Source organism: Hemiscyllium ocellatum, chromosome 24, assembly GCF_020745735.1.
Source record: "Hemiscyllium ocellatum isolate sHemOce1 chromosome 24, sHemOce1.pat.X.cur, whole genome shotgun sequence".
NCBI classification, from domain to species: domain Eukaryota; kingdom Metazoa; phylum Chordata; class Chondrichthyes; order Orectolobiformes; family Hemiscylliidae; genus Hemiscyllium; species Hemiscyllium ocellatum.
This window is the reverse complement of record NC_083424.1, coordinates 18,197,457-18,216,804: the sequence shown is the minus strand read 5'-3', so window position 1 is coordinate 18,216,804 and position 19,348 is coordinate 18,197,457. Positions and strand designations below refer to the sequence as shown.

The window sequence follows — 19,348 nt, the reverse complement described above, 5'->3', positions numbered from 1 at the left end:
AATCATATTGAACTCTAGTGGGGTTTGGTCTGTACACCACATGAACATATACCTCTGACATGTCATGTGAACCTCAAGGGCCACTCGTGAGGCTTACAGGTTAATTCTGATCAATTGATTTAGGTGTTATATATTCTTGTAATATATTGTTATATTTTAGAGCTAGGAACCAATAGTTAGGTGTAAATGTTCTAGGGTTGGGAGACATATTTCACAGCTTCACCTGGAGAAGCACATACCATTTCACTGAACCAGTTGGAAGTGGTTGAGTAAAGTGTTTGTCCAGCAGTCTGCAAGAATAAACAAGATAGAGTTCCCATTTTCTTCAAGCCAAAATGGTGATGATTCAGATTTTATCACAGAACTCATAGCAACACACCTGATCTCAGCTGAGGTTAGAGCTTTGAATGTAAGGTTTTCTCTCTTGGACTGGGGTTGCATGCTCAAGATCTTTTACAGGAGCATGTACTTGGAGGGTGGCAGGTTTCCTTTTGTTACACTCTGACAGATTGCCTCCTGTCATAATACCCTTTTGAGTTTGTTAAATCTTCTGCTATGGGACTCTAACCACAGGTACCCTATGTCCTTTTTTAACTTAAATGTTACGGTCTTTCTTCTGTTGGTTGCTTCAGCTCTGCCTTGGCCAAATCACTCTTTAGAACATGGAACACTAACCTGGAACAAGCCTTGTGCCCACCACATCTACACTGACCATGATGTTATTCTAAACTAATCCCATCCACTTGCATGTAGTCTCTATCCCTCTATTTTCTGCCTGTTCATGTGTCTGTCTAAATACCCCTTAAACATTGCAATCATATATGCTTCTACCATCTCCACTGGCAGTGCTTTCCAAGCATCTAGCACCCTCTGGGTAAAAACCTTGCCTTGCCCCATCTCCTTTAAACTTTCCCCCTCAACCTAGTTCCCCATAGTTTTTGACATTTCCACCTTGGGAAAAAGACTCGACTATCTACCCTATCCACACCTCTCATAAATTTACATACCTCGGTCCAGTGTTTGCATCACCCCTCGACTCCCCCCACCCCCGACTTCCTCACCCCTCAGCTTCCAATGTACTAGCGAAAACAATCCATGTTTGTCTTTCTGGGCTTTGCTGAGGGGGGTAGTGAGCAGCATTAAGGTACAGCAAGGTTAGGTCTTCCTTTTCTTTTCATCCAGTAATTATTGAGGGGTAGGAATGACGGGTGTTGGAGCGGTCTGCCCTTCCCATGAGATGTAGGAGATTGTGGGGAAGTGAAATGTCCCACACAGTTGGAAATGTGTCAACCTGCAGCTCCTCTCAGACCACATGGATCGGTTGGAATGATGGTGAGACTCACTGAGAAGCAGAGTAGAGGCAGAAAGGAGTTCCAGCCATGTGGTCAGGTAGAGGGGGAGGCAGGCAGTCCCTGAGCTTCCTGTGACCATTCCCCTCTCAAACAGGTATACTGTTTTAGATACTGTTGGCAGCACGGCCTCTCAATGGAAAGCAGCAGCAGCAGCCAGACCAGAGACACAACGACTGGCTCTACTGTATGGCAGGGAGGGTCAAAGTGTAGGTGAGCAGGGGACTCTGTAGTCAGGGGTACAGACTGGTGTTACAGTGGCTGCAAGCAAGACTCCATGATAGTGCATTACCTTCCTGGGTGTGAAAGTCAAGAATGTTTCTGAGCGTGTACAGGATATTGTGAAGGGGGAGGGTGAGCAGCCAGAAGCTGATACCAACAACATAGGCAGAAAGCAAGATGAGTTCCTGCAAAGGGAATTTAGGGACATATGCAGGAAGTTGAAAAGCAGGACCTCTCGGGTTGTAATCTCAGGATTACTCCATGTGCCACATGCTAGTGAGGACAGAAATAGAAAGATAATACAGTTGAATGTGTGTAGGAGGGAGGGCTTCAGATATCTAGATCATTGAGATCTTTTTCAGGGCTGGTGGGACCTGTACAGGAAGGACAGGACCTAAACAGGAGGGGCACCAATATCCTCACAGGGAGGTTTGCTACTGCCACTTGGGAGGGTTTCAACTAGTGTGGCAAGGGGGTGGGAACCAGAGCAGTAAGTCAGCATGTGGAATGTTTGAAGAGGAGAGATCAAGTAAGAGACGAGATCAAGTAAGCCTAGGAGGCAAGGCCAGCGTAATGAAGACAGCATGATTGGCAGTCTGAGATGTATTTATTTCAATGCGAAGAGTAAAACAAGTAAACCAAATGAGTTTAGACCCTTGGTTAGTACAGGGAACTATGATGTTATAGCCATTACAGATTCATGATTGAAAGAAGAGCAGGACTGGCAGCTCAGTGTTCCAGGGTTTAAATGTTTCAGTAATGATAGAGAGGTATATAAAAGGGATGGAGGATTTGCATTGCTGATTAAGCAGAATGTTACAGTTGTACTAAGACAGGACATCTTGGAAGGTTCATACAGCAAGGCAATATGGGTAGAACTCAGGAGTAAGAAAGGTGCAATCACTGTGATAGGGTTAAACAATAGGCTTCCCAAGAGCTATTGGGAGATGAAGGATCAGATATGTAAGCAGATTATATACAAACAACAGGGTGGTTGTGGTGGTGATTTTAACTTGCCCAATTTTGACTGGGACTCCCTTTTTAGCAAGGGCTTAGATGGAGCAAAATTTATTTGGTGCATCCAGGAGACTTTCTTGAAACAATACCTCGATAGTCCAAGGAGGAACTGTTGATCTTGAGTTCAGTAAATGCTGAAATTTGGCCAAGGTAATGGATGAATAATATGACCCAAAGTACCAACAGGGACTGGGGCATGGGGGAGGCGAAATCAATTCACCAAATACTGCAGAAAGAAAACTTCCCTACTAAAGGGGTGATAAAACTATCAAAGACACCTTTTCAAATATTTGGAACAGATCCTGTTACATGCAGAGTACTTGTCACATGCTTGTTTAATAATGAAAAGGGTAATATTGCACTAAAGGCTGGAATAAATGTGAAGAACATTGGAAACCCAGGAAGTCCTGATGTGACTGAGGGAAAAAAGGACACCAAGATTCTGGAGATATATCTGACTTTCTAATCTGCAACCAGAAAACATGGAACTAAATAAACTACTGTCAATGATGTTGGTCATGGTTAAGGTGTTAAACCTTTCAAAAATGACATTTGGAAGTTTTCTAACTTATTTAATCAGTTTCGCATTGTTAAATACATTTAATCCTGTAAGTCCTGCCCATATAAGGGTAAAGCTGACTCATACTTTGTTGCGAATATCTCTAGGTGACTACTGAAAATTAACTTACGTTTTTGCTTAAGTTTCTCAAATAGCATTATAAAATCACTGATTCCCCCAGTTCATTAAGGCTGGGCCAGTGTATGCATTGCTATGCCTCTTGACATTTTGAGTTTTTTCACAGGATTCACCCAGTCTTTCTTCTGGTAACAATGTGGTCAGTTTTTCAAATCAGCAGTAAATTCATTTTTAAAATGTTTTTGGTTTACTCACACACACTGCTGTCACTGTGGTGTATTGATATGTGTTAACTGATGTTTGAATAATCACCTTTCCAACTTGAAAAAATAAGAATTCTACCTTGTTTATTTTTGCAGGCTGCTGGTGAGGAAGGGAATCCTGGACTGCTACTAGGAATGATTCCTACTACCTCTACTAGCTTCTGAAGGTACCAAGAACATATACACCCAACTGTTAGTTTCTAGTTCTAATATTCCAGATTTTATGTACATATACATAGATATAAGTGTGTACAAAAAAAAGAATTACTGACTCCCTGAGTCAGGAGCTTCAAGAGAGGATGGGAGAAAATTCAGTTTACCAAAACAGCTTTCTGTGTCATTATCCTGCTTATGTCCAGGTTTCTGGTATTGATTCAAACTATCTGTCAGCGTATTATTACTGGCACAATCAAGAAAATATTTATATAGTGGATACATAAATGGTATCACCAAGCGCATGCCCAATTTTGGTCTCCCAATGACACAGAAAGAGGTGTCACCAAATTGCGAAATGAATTACTAATGGACTGGCACTAGACATGGCTCCAAAAAGCCATCAAACCTGGACATGTGCATTCACTGCCATGCGCTGTGGTACTCAGTTGTTAAATTGCATTCAGAAACATAAAACACATGCAGTAGAGACACGTGAGGGCAGATCTTGGGTTGCATCTTCTGACCTGGAAGGGTTCAGTCACTCCCACAATGGTGTTGAAATTGTTGCTGTAGTAGCATAGGATGTACTCCCCAGTGCCCTTTGGCAGGGATTCCTCACTGAACATGACCTGCAGAAAGATGGAAGAAATTCCACAACAAATAATAGCACGGAACTGATAAGATTGCAGTTTGCTGAATTTTCTCTCCATTCTCTCTTTACCTGAAGAGGTTGACTCTGGCTGGGTGTCAGTCACATTGCCACACGTTACCAGTCACCATTTTTAGGGTTGAGCACAAATAGCACTGTCGACAGGCTGTTGATTGTGGAAGGCATCACAGATGAGCCTGGTCCTACCTCACCTCAACAGCCACATCTAGAGATGTGATTTCATTCAGCAATAGACCTGTGAACCCTTGACATTTCAGTATTTGATTGTGTCATATGGTGCGGAACAGAACAGCACAGAACAAGATTGGTCCCTGGTCTCTAGTCATCTTAGGGCAACCAGAAGGGTATGTGGACTGAGGATGGATTATATAAACCAGCGTCGTAAGCCTTGAATTTAGAAGTTGCGGGTGATTCAGTCAATATTTGTAAGATATTCAGCGACACGGATGGCGCAGATACAAAAGCTATCTTTTTGCAGACTGGGGAGAGTTGAACCAGGGAGCAACATCTAAAACCAGGAGACAGGCCTTCAGGAATGACATCAGAAAAGTTTCTTCACACTCAAGGAGGTAGAGGATTAATTCTTTTCCACAAAAGTCAGATGATGTGAGATAATTGTTAATGTTATATCTTGGATTGTAGATTTTTGTTCAAAGATGTCATGATGGAATAGGGGGCAAAGGTTGGGTTAGGTTACAGATTAACCAAGATCCTGTCAAATGAAGGCAATAGGAATGGGAGCGTGGTCAAATCCAGTAAAATCATGGTTAATCTGACTGTCACCTTAACTCTACTTTCCTGTGTTTGGATAAATATTGACACTCCAGATAAAACAAAAATCTATCTAACTCAGTCTTGAGTACATTCAATGTCCCAGCCTCCACTGCTCTCTAGGGAAGAGGACTCCAAAGACGTTCTTACAGAGGAACGTCCACCATATCCCCATACTAAGTGAGAGTTCTCATTTTCAAGCCTATACCTCTGACTCAAGACTCCCCCCCCAACCAGAAACAAGCATTGAACCCCCTCACAATCTGATGTGTTGTGACCAGATGATTAACTAGTGCCCTGCTGTTTCTGTGCTCCAACTGCTGCTTCAGAATGAGTGAAACTGTGGTCACTCAAGGATGAATATCTGTGTGGATTCATGTTCTTTAACTTTCCTTTTCCTTCCATTACTCTACAGCAAAGGACACTGTGAACTGTATCCAGGGTGAGTCAGTGTTGGCCATAGAGAAAGGGCGGGTTAAATATTTGGGTAAGAGGTAAGATTCACAGTGACGTTTGCTCTTGTGTTTTAATCAAGGTATAGAGAACCATAACTTTAATAAATTATTGAACTATTCAAATAGCTGAGACATTGAAATAAAAGATTGAGATGTCCAAATCAACTTTCAGTATCCATCAAGCTGAAGGGTCTCAGGTATAGCAGACTCAAAAATCTACTCTGCCCCAAAGGTCCTAGAAGAGCAGTCTCATTGGACTGAACAAAATCAACATTTTTCTGCCAAATTACTGCAATTTTGTGCAGTACGTTCACACCAATTAAAATGGTCTGCAGTTATTCAAATGGATTTTAAATAGAGTCCTTCAGCCTTTAGAGAGTGAAAACCTTCACTGGCGGAAGGACATTGAGTCACCATGGAAACAAATCATTCATTCAATCAAATCAGCTTGTCTCAGCACTTACAATCCAGATCATAGGGACCCACATTGAACTATATCCTTTATCTGTAATTCAGTATAGTTGTGAGGGGGCTACTGTGCTAACCACTCATGCTTTGAAGCAAATCCATGCTTGACAACTCTTCTGTCATAAAGTCTGGCCTGCTTAACCAATCTAGCCTTGATACTGGATTTGAATCCATAAAACAAAGGAAAAAGATCGATGTTTAACACACCACAATCACATCAGCATGCCCAGTACACCAATCCCAATGAGCAAAGAGGTCACATTCAGTATCATGAGGGAAATGATTGTGTGACAGTAGTTACCTGATAGCATTGCTTCGTGGCATCAGTTTCATCATGCTTTGCCCAGATATAGGTTACATAGTCCTTATGATGTTTAAACCCAACCTGTCAGTATAGATAGGAAAGAAAATCAACACGGTGGTCTGTAACATTGTCTTTGAAGCTATTGACTTCTAAGTTTCTCTTCAAAAACCCTAGGCTGCCTTGGTGCCCGAGGCCTATTTGGCTTCTGTATAGACCTAGTACTGTGGAATCTGAAATTCTTTGAAGTGAGAGAAGTTTTACCACGACACACCCAGTCCTCACCAGAAGAAGGCAGAAGATGCAGCAGTCCATAGCTGGCATAAGTCACTGCCTATAATGTTGGAAAGCTCTCCCTGAAACTTGAAGGAGAAGAAAGAGTTGATGTTGGACCTATGAGAGGAGTTTTAACCCTTTGAGAATCAATTGTACAAAAAGACCAAGAAATCTGACCCCATGCTATTCAATTTCCTGAAGAAATAAAAACTAAAACTCACTACTGCGAAATTAATTATATTCAGTTTTGTTTTCTATGCCTTATGTGAGAAGTAACCTTCCTTCAAATGGGTTATAAATTTTTTAGTGATTAACTGGCTTTAAAATAGCAACTGTTGGAAAATTATTAGAAGAGGCTACAGCAGGAGTCTGAGCCTTTGAGAGCTGAAGCTGTTTCTAATCTCTATTTTCACAGCAAGGGAGGTGAGGAAAAAACACCTCAGTAGTATTTACAATTCAGATTTCTTAATTGTAACATTAAATTCATGGCTCTGTTATTTTAGCTGCAACCCAGGCAGGAAGTATAGAGGAGTGAATGAAAGGTTCATTGAACCTTAACGGGAAGGTCAAACCCATAAGGTGGGTTTTCATAACCCTTTCTCTCTGGGGTAATAACGTTTGTCCAGTCCTCCCTATAAAACTCAATCCCCTCAATCGGCATTGCATTAGCAGCTTGCCATTATTTTAAAGAAAACTCAACCACCAAAGCCAAGGCATGGAAGGGAGAAGTTAAATGTAACATTTGACCCATCATCAGATTATAGAGCAATTGAACCACTCTCCTTCACTCAGGATGATCTGGTCTCTAAACAAGATGGTGTAGGTACCTACCTTGTCATAATGCACTCGTCTATTGCACATAATGTGCACATCATGATGGCCTATTGGTATTATTGCTAAACGACTAATTCAGAGATCTTGGTATTGTTCTAGAGTCCTGGGTTCAAATCCTGCCAATAGCAGATGGTGGAAGTTGAATCCAATAGAAGTCTGGAATGAAGAGTTTAATGATAACCATGAAACTGTTGTCAATTGTCAGATAAACCCAGATGGTTCACTATTGCCCTTTAGGGAAGGAAATCTGGCATTCTCACCAGGGGCTAACTAGTGGCAAGTAATATTAGTGCCACATAAATGCCAGCAATGATCTTTTCCAATAAGAGTCAATCTGTCCATGACATTCAATAATTTTACCATCGCTGAATCCCCCTCTATCAACATCCTAGGGGCTATCACTGACCAGAAACTGAACTGGACTTACCACATACACAGTGGCTACAAGAGCAGATCAGAGGCTAGGAATATTGCAGCAAGTAACTCACCTCCTGACTCTCCAAAGACGGTCTACATCTACAAGAACAAGTCAGGAGTGTGATGGAATACTCACCACTTGCCTGGATGGGTGCAGCTCCAACAACACTCAAGAAGCATGACACCAAAATTGCCCACTTGATTGGCACCACATCCACAAACATCCACTACCTCCACCACCCACACTAAGTAGCAGTGTGTACTATCTACAAGATGCATTGCAGAGATTTACCAAAGATTCTTAAACAGCATTTTCCAAACCTATGATCACCAATTCCATCTAAAAAGACAAGGGCATCAGATACAAGGGAACATCACACTTGCAAGGTCCAAGTCACTCACCATTTTGACTTAGAAATATATTGCTATTCCTCAGTATCACTGCTTCAAAATCTTGGAATTTCCTCCCTAATGCGATTGTCTGTCAACCCACGGCAGATGGACTGCAGCAGTTCAAGAAGACTGCTCACTGCCACCTTCTCAAGGGTGACTGGAGATGGGCAATCAATACTGGCCAGCCAGTGACAGCCATGTTCTGAGGTGAGCAAAAATAAAGTCAACCGCACTGGAGTGGAACTGGAGGCAAAAATATCAAATTATCACATCTCAGAATGCCAATATTCCCAAGATCGACTGCACTTGTGTACGATTTTTGAGTCTAGAAATATGAGGCACCCATTTTGTAAAATTATACAAATATAAAATATCAATGATCCCTTGCTAATATCTTTTTTCCAACCCCATCAAGTGCAGGAGTGATGTGAATGCCAATAAGATATTACCCAAACATGACAGCCTGCGACTGCCTTTTGATTTCTGGCCACTCTGGTCTTTTAGAGCCTCTCCAAAATGGGTGATAAATAACTTACCCGGTACAAACCGAGCCAATCCCATGAGCTCTTGGCGAAGGAGCTTGCCATCCTGTATCTAACCACAGCATCTGAAGGCTTGTTCCATTCATCTTCCACCTGGAGCTGAATCAATGGGGTCTGCATTTTATGGGAAAACTATGAAAACACATCAGAAGAAAATAAATACAGAGTCTTCGGTGAGAAAAATTTTGACAGATAGCCATCTATTCCTAGTGACTCTGGATCTCCAGAGAAAAGCTTCTCATCGTTCAATGCCAAATGTTGTTAATGTTCAGAGACATCAGAGCATGGCACATTTTTTGCTTTATTAGGCAATCTCCAAGCTTGGAACAGAGATTAATTTACATCTTTATAAACTATGACCTGGGAGTGCTTCCTCTCCACATGATATCACTCATAAAGCCCAACACATGTGGGATTAAAATCCGATCTATCCTCCAGGTTTTCAAGTAAAATTCAGATTGGTTCCATACTCTTAGTAACTGCTTCAGACCATGAGCAAACTCAATGTCAACACCAACCTCAATCTCTTTCCACCAGAGCACACTGCTATAGAAGCCACAGCTGCTACCTATATCTGTCACTCTCCACCAAGTCAACCCAATGCTGAAAGAGACTGGAAGTATAGTGTGATGGGGAGGGGAATGGAAGCAGCCAGCAAAATTTCCAGTAAAGCCTGGGCTGGGCTGATATCACATGAAGTGTTCAAACCTCTTTACTGGAATTCCTCAGGATCCCGGGTTTCACATAATCAGAAAGAGCTCAGTTTCAAGTACTTATAGAGTTGGAGATATTATGTTTTGTTGTCACAATTTTAGCACAACTGAGCAATGTGGTGGTCTCTTTCAGAGTCAGCCATATTGCGGTAGGTCTGGTGACATACACAGATAGTTTAGCACAGCAGGTTTCCTTCAACATCCAAAAGGACATTAGAGAATTAGATAGATCCTTACAACAGTCCAACAAACACATTTAGTGATTCCTGAGTATTACTGATGCTAGTTTTCATTGCAGGTTATTCAATGAACTGAAGATAAACATTACTTTGGGTATCTGCATCACATTCCATCAACAGGTGGCAGTCACAGGGAGCTCTGGTGAAATACTGTGCAGAAAGTAACACCAGCCACTGAAGTGGTAGAGGCGAGTACAGTTACAACATTTAAAAGACACTTGGTTGGATACATGGATAGGAGATTAGAGGAATATGGGCCAAACACAGGCAAATGGGACTAGTTCAGTTTAGGAAACCAGGTCAGCAAGGGGCGAGGGGCCTGTTTCCATGTTGTATGACTCTATGAACTCATTAACTAGCTGGAAAGACAGAGAGAGGGAACTTTCTACACAATGGGCCATGCACTGTAACCTGATCATCCCAGTGTCAGGACTGCTTTCCTTATATTCCGCGATTGAGAGCTGTTACAACAAGCTGCACTGCCTCACCTTCAGGGAAAAGATGGCGGTGACGGGTTTGTGGTCGCTGATGAGGTACTCCATATGACTACGGTAAACATGCTGGAGCACTTGAATGTGACTGGATTTGCCATCTGGGGATTTGCTCCTCCTGAGATTTGGTGATAGGTCGTAGCAGTCGGACATTTTCACCCTCCAGAGAATCCGATCTGTCCAGGCAGGTTTGCGTTTCTTCGAACTAGGAATCATTGGATAATTGGAACTGTGAGTATTTTCTGATTTAAAAAAGAACACAAAGCTTCAGCTCTCCTTGTAAAAACTGGGAGGAGGCCAGCAACACTCTTTTAAGTTGTTCATAAGGTGTGAGCATTGCACATTGGGCCAGTACTTTTTTTTACTGCTCCCAATTGCCTTTGAGGTGGTAGTGATGTAGGTGAGCAGCCTTCTTGAACCACTGCAGTTTATGGGCTCTAGGGAGCCCCATTACATCATTAGGGACGTGTTCCACAATTTGGACCCAGGGACAGTGACCATTTATATAGTTTAATGTCAGCATGCCGAGTGGCCTGGAGACAAATTTGCAGGTTTAATTGTTCCCACGTGTCTGCTGCCCTTCAAGTGGTTACGAGTCTGGAAGGTGCTTTGGTTAGTTACTGCAGTGCAAATCATATTCATAGCAGCAAATCAGCTGACAACTTGCAACAACTCCCACATACCAGTCCAAGGTGTTATCAGAAGGGCACTGAGACATCTTTCTGAAACCTACTCAGTGTTTGGGGCGTCTCCAGGTGCTTCCTTTGACAAAGCTTGGTGGACCCAGCTCACAGGAAAACACTATGTTCAGAGACCAAGAGGCGAAAGATTTTTCACTAGGCTAACGCTCACAAGCCCATCTACTCCTATCCCTGCAGTCAGTGCAAGGGAAATGGCAATGTAGAGAAATAAATGTCTCCCCACATTCAAACAGTTCCTGAATGATGAGAGGACCCTTGTCTATCTGAAATATGATCTTCCAAGCAGTGATGACATTCCAAAGTCCCAGATCTCAGTGCGGGAAACACTGATAACAGAGCAGGAACCACAAAAATTCAATCAGGTCAGCTCACAAAACCCTCTCACTGTGGTATAGCAAGGTCTGGACCCTGCACAAACCCCTCAGGCTGTATGTTTGAAATGAAATGCAAATTGTTAAATTTGACCTCCAGGAAAACTTGTGAATGACCCAAACTGTGTCCAACTGATCTTTATGTTTTAAAATTGAGCTCCAATGTGCTCAGTATCTTCATTTCCAAGTATGACTGCACTTTTGCTGATTTCTTCCCTTCTGGTCCATAATTGATACTACAGGCTTACAGTATTGCAGCTGCTGTAGTTCAAGAAAACAAAATGTACTGCACTTCATTTAATTCAAATATGAACTGTTATATAATATACTGTTCCAATGTTTTAAAAAAATACATTTTGTGGAAAAAAATGCAAGTGATATCTGGAAATTCTTTTTGCTCCACCTCAAAGGTCATGTTTGATTCATCCAGTGTTGACTTCAAAACTGTCTTGGGCTCCCTTAGAGTTTCTAAACACTAATCATCAACATTTTACTGGGAAGGAGATATGCTCTGCTGCACTGAGATAGTCATAATTTTAAAACTGTGTGATTTTATTTGACTTTATGTTGACTGTGGACTGAATTGGGAAATGGGTTGTTTTACAACAAAGGAATGAGGAAGGAATTATAAAGTAAGTAACTGAAACTCATAATGGGTGGCATTTACACTGCTGCTTGGTTCAAGCAATGGGGGAGTGGGAAGAGGATGGCTGTAATCCACCATACTCTGAGGTTCTGAGTACAAGTGAGCCTTGGCTGACACTAAATGGTTGATTAGCTTGTGGAATTATGACCAGTTGTAGATGCCAAAGGCCATCAGCCTGATAACAACAATCTGATTGGCTCCTGACTGGCAAAACAATTTGTGGAAGTGATGAGTGTGAACAATATTGGCAGAAGCCTTGGAGTGCTCAGAAGACAGATTCTCTCTCTCTCTCTCACTCACTCACTCTCCAGTAAAGTAACTAAAACCTGAAGAAACTCAGTTTATTTACCCTCACCAGTTGCTGTAAACTTTAGACTTTATAATTTGAGAACCAGTTGCTCATGCAAATAAATGAGAGAACCTGAGGAAAAGATCAGAGAACAGAAGGACTTGGGAAAGTCAAGGACACTCATTAAATCCAGAGAACTGGTGCCATTGAACTCTTCCTCAATATTTCTTCCTCTCTATCCATAGCATCAATTCTTTTTTGTCTGTCTATAGGTGTGGGTGGAAGGAGTCTTAGAAGGAGGTTAGAGTTTCAACTTGTACAGTTAATTACTGACAGTTCATAGTTGTTTATCTGTGGATAGATTCTGTTTATTTGTAATAAATAGTCATACAACAAACTTTTTATTGACCCTCCCCAATAGGACCAGGAGTGTACTGATTGATCAAATGTTCCAGCTGATTAAAAGGTCCACATAATACCATAAAAACACACACTAAGTAATAGAAATATAATGCAGGGATATACACATCACTGTTTACTTTATTTACAGCATCAATCATTAAAATAGTAATGCAACTTTGCCTTAAATAAAACTTACCATCAGAAAACCTTCTCACCTCTCACCTTCAACTGACTACTCAGACATCGGCAGTATCTCACGATATTTGAAACGAAATTGACTCAACTGTTTGTATTTCAAATGGCCATTCGATTGAACAACAAGTATAATTACATAGAGGTAAATACATTTTAAAAACGATAAGAATTGGACAGAATAATACAATAAACTTCACAGTATTTGTGGTGTATAATTTTTGTTGGTTTATCGATAGTGTCGGTTCATAAGGTGTGGGTTAAAGCAAAGTTTCCTGGACTTGTTAAGTACAGAAACCTGGTCAATATTCTTTGCTAACCTGACTCTACCTGACAGGTAAAATGGAGACTTTGCGTACTTTAATGAAAGTTCTAATGTTAGTGATGGCTCTAGGAAGGATACACCAGTTAGCTAACCCAGAGAGTCACAACAATAATCGAACACTGCCTCCTCATGGTCACTGTCTACATTGACATCTAGAGAATGGCACACACCTTGGGAATTCTGAAAGAGTTCTGAAAGAGCAGGAGGGCAGGGGAAAATGAAAAGAGAAAAATATCTTTCATATAATTAACTTCAAATGTTCTTTAATAACTTGTTATCGATGTGGTTGCAAAGACTGAGAATCACCATCGAAATATACCTGTCAGTCCATAATAAATTCTTTTTTCAGTGGATACAATGTATTACTCTATTTTTATACATATAATCAACTCCAGGAAGTTTGCTGAATGTTTCCCATTAGCTAGATGCTTGCAGCTAGTTGAAATGGCTGAGCAATAGCCCACATATATTTACACACTGGTCATTCTTGGAGCTTGTTGCAGATTGAACTTAATAACAAATGCCATAAATGTCATCAGCCAAGTGAGCTGAGAAATCCCAGAGGCCAAAGCTGTCTTACCTGGTGTCAAATGTGTTTGTGCCCACATCATATTTGTACGTTGGCCTAAAGTTGAGAGGCCCTTCCTGAAATCCATTCAGTGCTGGCTCAATTGCCTTTGCAATGTTCAACTGTAAAAAGCAAGTATCACTGTTAACAAGCAGCGCAGCAACAAGGCACACAAATTATATTAACATCAACCAATAGATGTCAGTCTTGACTCAGCAGCAATATTCACACCTCAGAGTCTAAGGATTGTGAGTTTCAAAGCTGAAGCACATGCTCTAGGGAGATACATCAGTGCAGTACTGAGAGAGTGCTACACTGTTAGCAATGCTGGATACTGCAACGAGATAGTAAACCACGGTCCCAGTCACTTTGCAGGAGCGTGTGGCAAGAGGTGAAAAAGTGTGTGGAGGTCTCTCCTGTCTCCTGACCAAATCTGGTCCCTCAAATAACATTAGCAAAGACAGACAAGGAAGGTAATTTACTTAGTTGCTGTTTGTTGGATCTTACCATGTATAAGTTTAAAGGATACAGTAACTGCGTTGGATGAAGTTAGTGGAAGCAGGCCGCTGGGCACCAGTTGGGCTAAATGGACCATTTTTAGACCAACACATTTCCTTTATCACATCAGTGCTAAAAGTTCAGAATGACTTCATTGGCTGCACAATGTTTTGCCAGTGCCTGAGTTTGTGAAAGCTGCTGTCTAAATGTAAACGTTCTTTCCACATTACTGATCGTTTTAAAATGGCTGTGATGAGAGGGTTTATACTGAGTTATAATGTCCGTCCCACAGTAACACATACCAGAACCAGCTCAAGTGATTACGATGATAGTCTCCCCAGTCAGGATCCTTAGTGAAGTCAGTTTGAGAATGTAACAGTCTACTTTCTATCAAGTTGGTGGTACACATTAAGACAGCCTCTAATTGAGCACTGAAGTGACAATCTCACTCATTACAGCTGGGAGAGTGGAAACACATTACATTCCTGAAGATGAGCCAAAGAATGTTAAGGGAATGTAGAGTGAGCTTTACCCCGTCTCTGTCATTTTGACAGTGCCTGAAAAGCTGGGAGGATGTACAATTCTCAACACTCTCATTCCCAAATTTGATAAACATCAATACAAAATGTATTTTAATAATGATTTAAAATAAAGTGGTGCTGATGTTAAGGGCCCTTCAGTTAAAAAGCCTGTTTATGTCAATAGTAGATACAAATATCTGTCATTGATAGCTACATTTAACAGCATTGTGAAACATGTCACAACACTGGGGAATGAAAGTGAAAGATGTCTTGGATTTTCCTGTTGTCGTATGGCATTTAGGATGAGGAGATTTAATTGAGACTGCATTAGATAATAGATTTTGTTCACATTTGATGTAGCCAAAATAACTGAAGACTTTGACATAAGAAATATGTCCTGATATACTAAATAGGTAACCCGGGTTATTCATTCTTAATCTCATGAATGCCAATTCGGAAACATTAGATTAGGTCAACAGGAATATACACTACCAACAGAGGGTGCTCCCACCTCATTAAAGTGGCAGATGGTGTTCAGACTGAATAAGGCCAACAGTTTCCAAATATGATTTGGAGGTGCCAGTGTTGGACTGGGGTGGACAAAGTTAAAAATCACACAACATCAGGTTATAGTCCAACAGGTTTATTTGGAATCTCTACTTTCGAAGCGCTGATTCTTCGTCAGGTAGTTGTGGAGCAAAATCATAAGACACAGACTTTATAGCAACAGGATTGCAGTGCCATGGAATAAAATCTTAAACAAATTTAGCTTAAATCTTTCATCTTTTAGAATGACTATGTTAGTTCCAGTTGCTGCATATGTAAATCCTAGAACTTCTTTAAAGTTACATTCTCAAGATAGCTTTTAACATTAGGTGTCATCTCAGCTCAGATAACGCATTGAAGGCGTGAAGTTAAAGTCTGTCTGTGTCCCAATGTTAGGTCAGACTGATTCTATTTATAAAGTGGGAATTAACGAATCTGACATGGATTCATGCAGTTTTTGAGCAAAATAAAATGTAATTCTTCAAGTACAAATTCATCCCTCAAACCTGTGGGTGTGTGTGCGTGCGCAGGGGAGACTGAGTGAGTGTGTGTGTATGGAGGTGTGAGTGTATGTGAGAGAGTATGCGTCTGTGTATGTATAATGGGGTATAAGTCTGTGAGAGGGTGTGTGTGTGTGTGTGTGTGTGTGTGTGTGTGTGTGTGTGTGTGTGTGTGTGTGTGTGTGTGTGTGTGTGTATATACGCTTCCAAATAGGCTACATCGAGTTCAGAAAAGGTAGCCATATGTCTCTGTGCAATCAGAGACCACTTACCTTTCATTCTAATGACATTGGGTTTCGAGTCTAAATGGATGTTACCAAACCTGCTGAATAGTTCTAGTATATTCTCATATAATTTGTCAAAAGTCAATCTAATATTATAAAACATGCAGTCTTTAGAATACTGGCATCTAGCCTCCACCGTACTGGGCACAGGACACAGTTGCCACAATATCGAGAGTCTCTCCAGCATTAATGATAAATGCCCTGTGCTCACTGTGCCAATAGGGGATGCCCAGCTCTTACAATAGCAACTCAATACTGGTGAAGATTGCTCAACTGTCACTGAAAAAATGATGCAACTGTGAAATACCGAGAAAGTTCAAAATATGAGTAAAAACGGAAAAATGTGAAAATACTCAGAGGGTCGGATAGCATTTGTGGAAATTGTGTGGCACTTACAGAATGCACTACAGCAACTCGCCAAGCCTCTTTCAACTGTATGTCCCAATCCATTACCTCTCTACATCTAGAAAGACAAGGGCATCAGACACATCAGAACACCACCACTTGCAAGCTCAGCTCCAGGCAATGCACCATCCTGACTTGGAAACATCATGATTCCTTCAATGCCTCATTGAGTTGAACCAACTATTTCTGTGTTGTGCACCTCTACGACTCTATGATCAAAACCCTAGATCCCGCCTTATATTTAAGTTGACAAAAGAAGCCAATTTAAGCATTTCTTGAGTTAATAAAGAAGTGAGATAATTTACTACTAAAACATGATAAAAGATGAAATGTAATGACAAACACTCAGACAAGAAATAAGAGGCAATTCCAGAAAGGTAAAGTTTGCAAAAGGAATATACAAATTGGTCTTTAGTTTGTTTGTGACAAATCAGTTGTGAAACATTGCGGTCATTTTGTTGGAAGATTCCAGTGGTGAAGTTTGAATTTAAGGAGTTGTTTGCAGCTAGCTGAAAGGAATTTTTCCAGTTTCCTTTTACAGTGACTGTATTGACTTGCTTTCAGCAATCAGAGAGAGTTCAGTGTTTTTACCTGCACATGCAGAGATGTTTAAATGAATGTTCTCAGTTGTATTCCTTCAGAGCACCCTTTAGCACAGTGGAACTTTGGACCACAAGCTAGCACACTAGCACACTGAGGCCAGGGGTTGCAGTTTGTATTTTTCTTGTATATTCCTGCTAGGGTAAAACACAAATATGTCTTTTTCCCACAACAGCCCTTCTTATAACTTGTATCATGTCCACAGTCTGTGACGTCACATTGAATTACATCTCTTGCTCTGAAGAGTCACCATCTAAAGTTACCTTGACACTCTTCAGGTATGATATTCCATGATTCTATTGGGATTTAGCATCAGGAACTTTAGACAGCCACTGAATTTATACCCTCAGCAAACATTTGGTCTGTATGCTTGTTTTTAAAAGAAAATATATTGTTCATAAAGTTCAATGTATCTGTAAGTAAATGGGGATTATGTTTTAATAACTTACTAATAATTTGCTCAGTACTTTATCTCTGGTGATTATGACTGCTTAGGTTCTTCTTCCCCTTTCAGCTCTTGTTCTACAATTATTCTTGGGATCATATTAGTATCCTCTTCAGTGAAGAGGGGCATAAAATATTGATTCAATTTATCAATTGTTCTCTCATTTCCCAATTCTAATTCCCCAGACTTACTGTCTAAACAGCCAATGCTCAATTTACTTACTCCTTCTCGCTTTTTAAAGGCGCATACAAACTTTTACTACCTGATTTTAAATGTCTAGTTGGCTTTCTCTCATACTCCCTCATATTTAAAAAAATACTATTTTCTAATTTTTACATTCTGCTCCATATTCTGACCCATAACTAATCCTCAGGTAATTGTGCACTTTCTCTTTCAGTTTGACTCTATCTATACTTTCTCTCACTAGACATGGATAATGTGTCTTCTTAACATCTTGGCCCTATCCAAGGCAATTAGTGAGAGGCAACAAATGCTGGCCTTGCTGTAACCCCGCATCCCATGAAATAATATATCATAATATTTCATGTCAAAAACTTGCATCAGAACCGAAGCAAAATAGAGCTCTAGACTTTGAAAGTTTATTTTATCTGAAATGTTTATTCTGTTTCTGCATTTACAGATATTGCAAAGATCCACTCATATTTCCTCATTTTCTGTCTTTATCTCCTCAAGTACAGACACAGACTGTGTTATCGATAGGGAATAGACAGTAGGATGGTCTCCCTCTTGACTACCTGCAACTAGACATGTTTAAAAGAAATGTTTTAACCCCTTAAGCACTATGATTTCCACAAACAGACTCAAAAGTTTTAAAAGAAAAGTCAATATCTGTTTATTTTGCCGATGGAACTAAATGGAGGTAGGATGTTTTTTAACTGATGAGGTCACAGTGGTTTACTCCTTGCAACAGTCAGTTTCTGGCTTTGCACCAATTGAAGTTATAACTCCGCAAAGATCAGGCTGGGATTTGCAAATCTGTAAACAAAAACATTCTGAGGAAGGGTCACTCAAACTAAAATATTAAATCAAATTTCCCTCCACAGATGCTGCCAGACCTGTTGCAGTTTTCCAGCAATTTCTGTTTTTGTTTCCAATTTACAGCATCTGCAGTTCTTTCGGTTTTTATTTAGACAAAAGCATAGACCCACTCATTGTCCATTATAGGGTCCTAGGTAGGTTCCTTTCTTTGCTGATGGGATCTCTTCTCTCTGTGATCCTCTGGCCTCCCACACTCACTGACATGAGGCAGCTCTCAAACTGTCTGCTACTTCTGATTTGCTGGTTTCTGTCAGGTGACCATAGTCTTGGTGCTTCCATTGTCCACATAAATGTTCCCAAAATAGATTGGCATTGAATAATGGCAGAGTTTGAAACTCAGCTATTTGCACTTCCTTGTGATAAAATACTTTTTCCTTGCATCCATTCTGCAGCCACTAAGCCTATCTTCATTGTGTTTCAGCTCTGTAGGCATTTGGATAATGGCAACTGTTAAATCTACAGGAGAGATTGGTTGCATTTTTCATATCTTCTGCAAGGAATACTTCAAAAGATCATTTAGATTTTAATAACCTGTCCAGACAAGAGGCTACTCCAGGCTTGGCGGTATTATGTATGTTTGCAGATAAGAAATGAAGTCAACCAATCCCCTTGACCCCATCTTGTTACAGATTGCCCTTTATCCATGTTGCTTTGAAAAAAATAAACTGCTCATTTATTTCCAGCATCTGTGGGGATAACAGTATGGGTGTTACAGGTGTGGTCAAAGTGCCAAAGGAATGATCGGGGACTTTACAAATGTTTGTAAAAATGTTTGAAAGTAT

The 19,348-nt window shown here is 40.6% G+C and overlaps 1 protein-coding gene across 2 annotated transcripts in view; it reads right to left on the bottom strand.

Annotated features, from left to right (window-relative positions):
• Positions 1 to 19,348, bottom strand: part of inpp5jb (inositol polyphosphate-5-phosphatase Jb) — an 82,513-nt gene that overhangs the window by 5,554 nt on the left and 57,611 nt on the right. The window contains exons 8-12 of one of the 2 annotated variants that reach the window (XM_060843543.1): positions 13,721 to 13,830; positions 10,212 to 10,419; positions 8,766 to 8,903; positions 6,310 to 6,393; positions 4,169 to 4,273 (exon numbers count right to left, since the gene is read on the bottom strand). In XM_060843543.1, coding sequence (XP_060699526.1) covers positions 4,169 to 4,273; positions 6,310 to 6,393; positions 8,766 to 8,903; positions 10,212 to 10,419; positions 13,721 to 13,830 — 645 coding nt within the window. The remainder of the gene's footprint in view (positions 1 to 4,168; positions 4,274 to 6,309; positions 6,394 to 8,765; positions 8,904 to 10,211; positions 10,420 to 13,720; positions 13,831 to 19,348) is intronic. The other variant, XM_060843544.1, reaches the window with a different exon arrangement.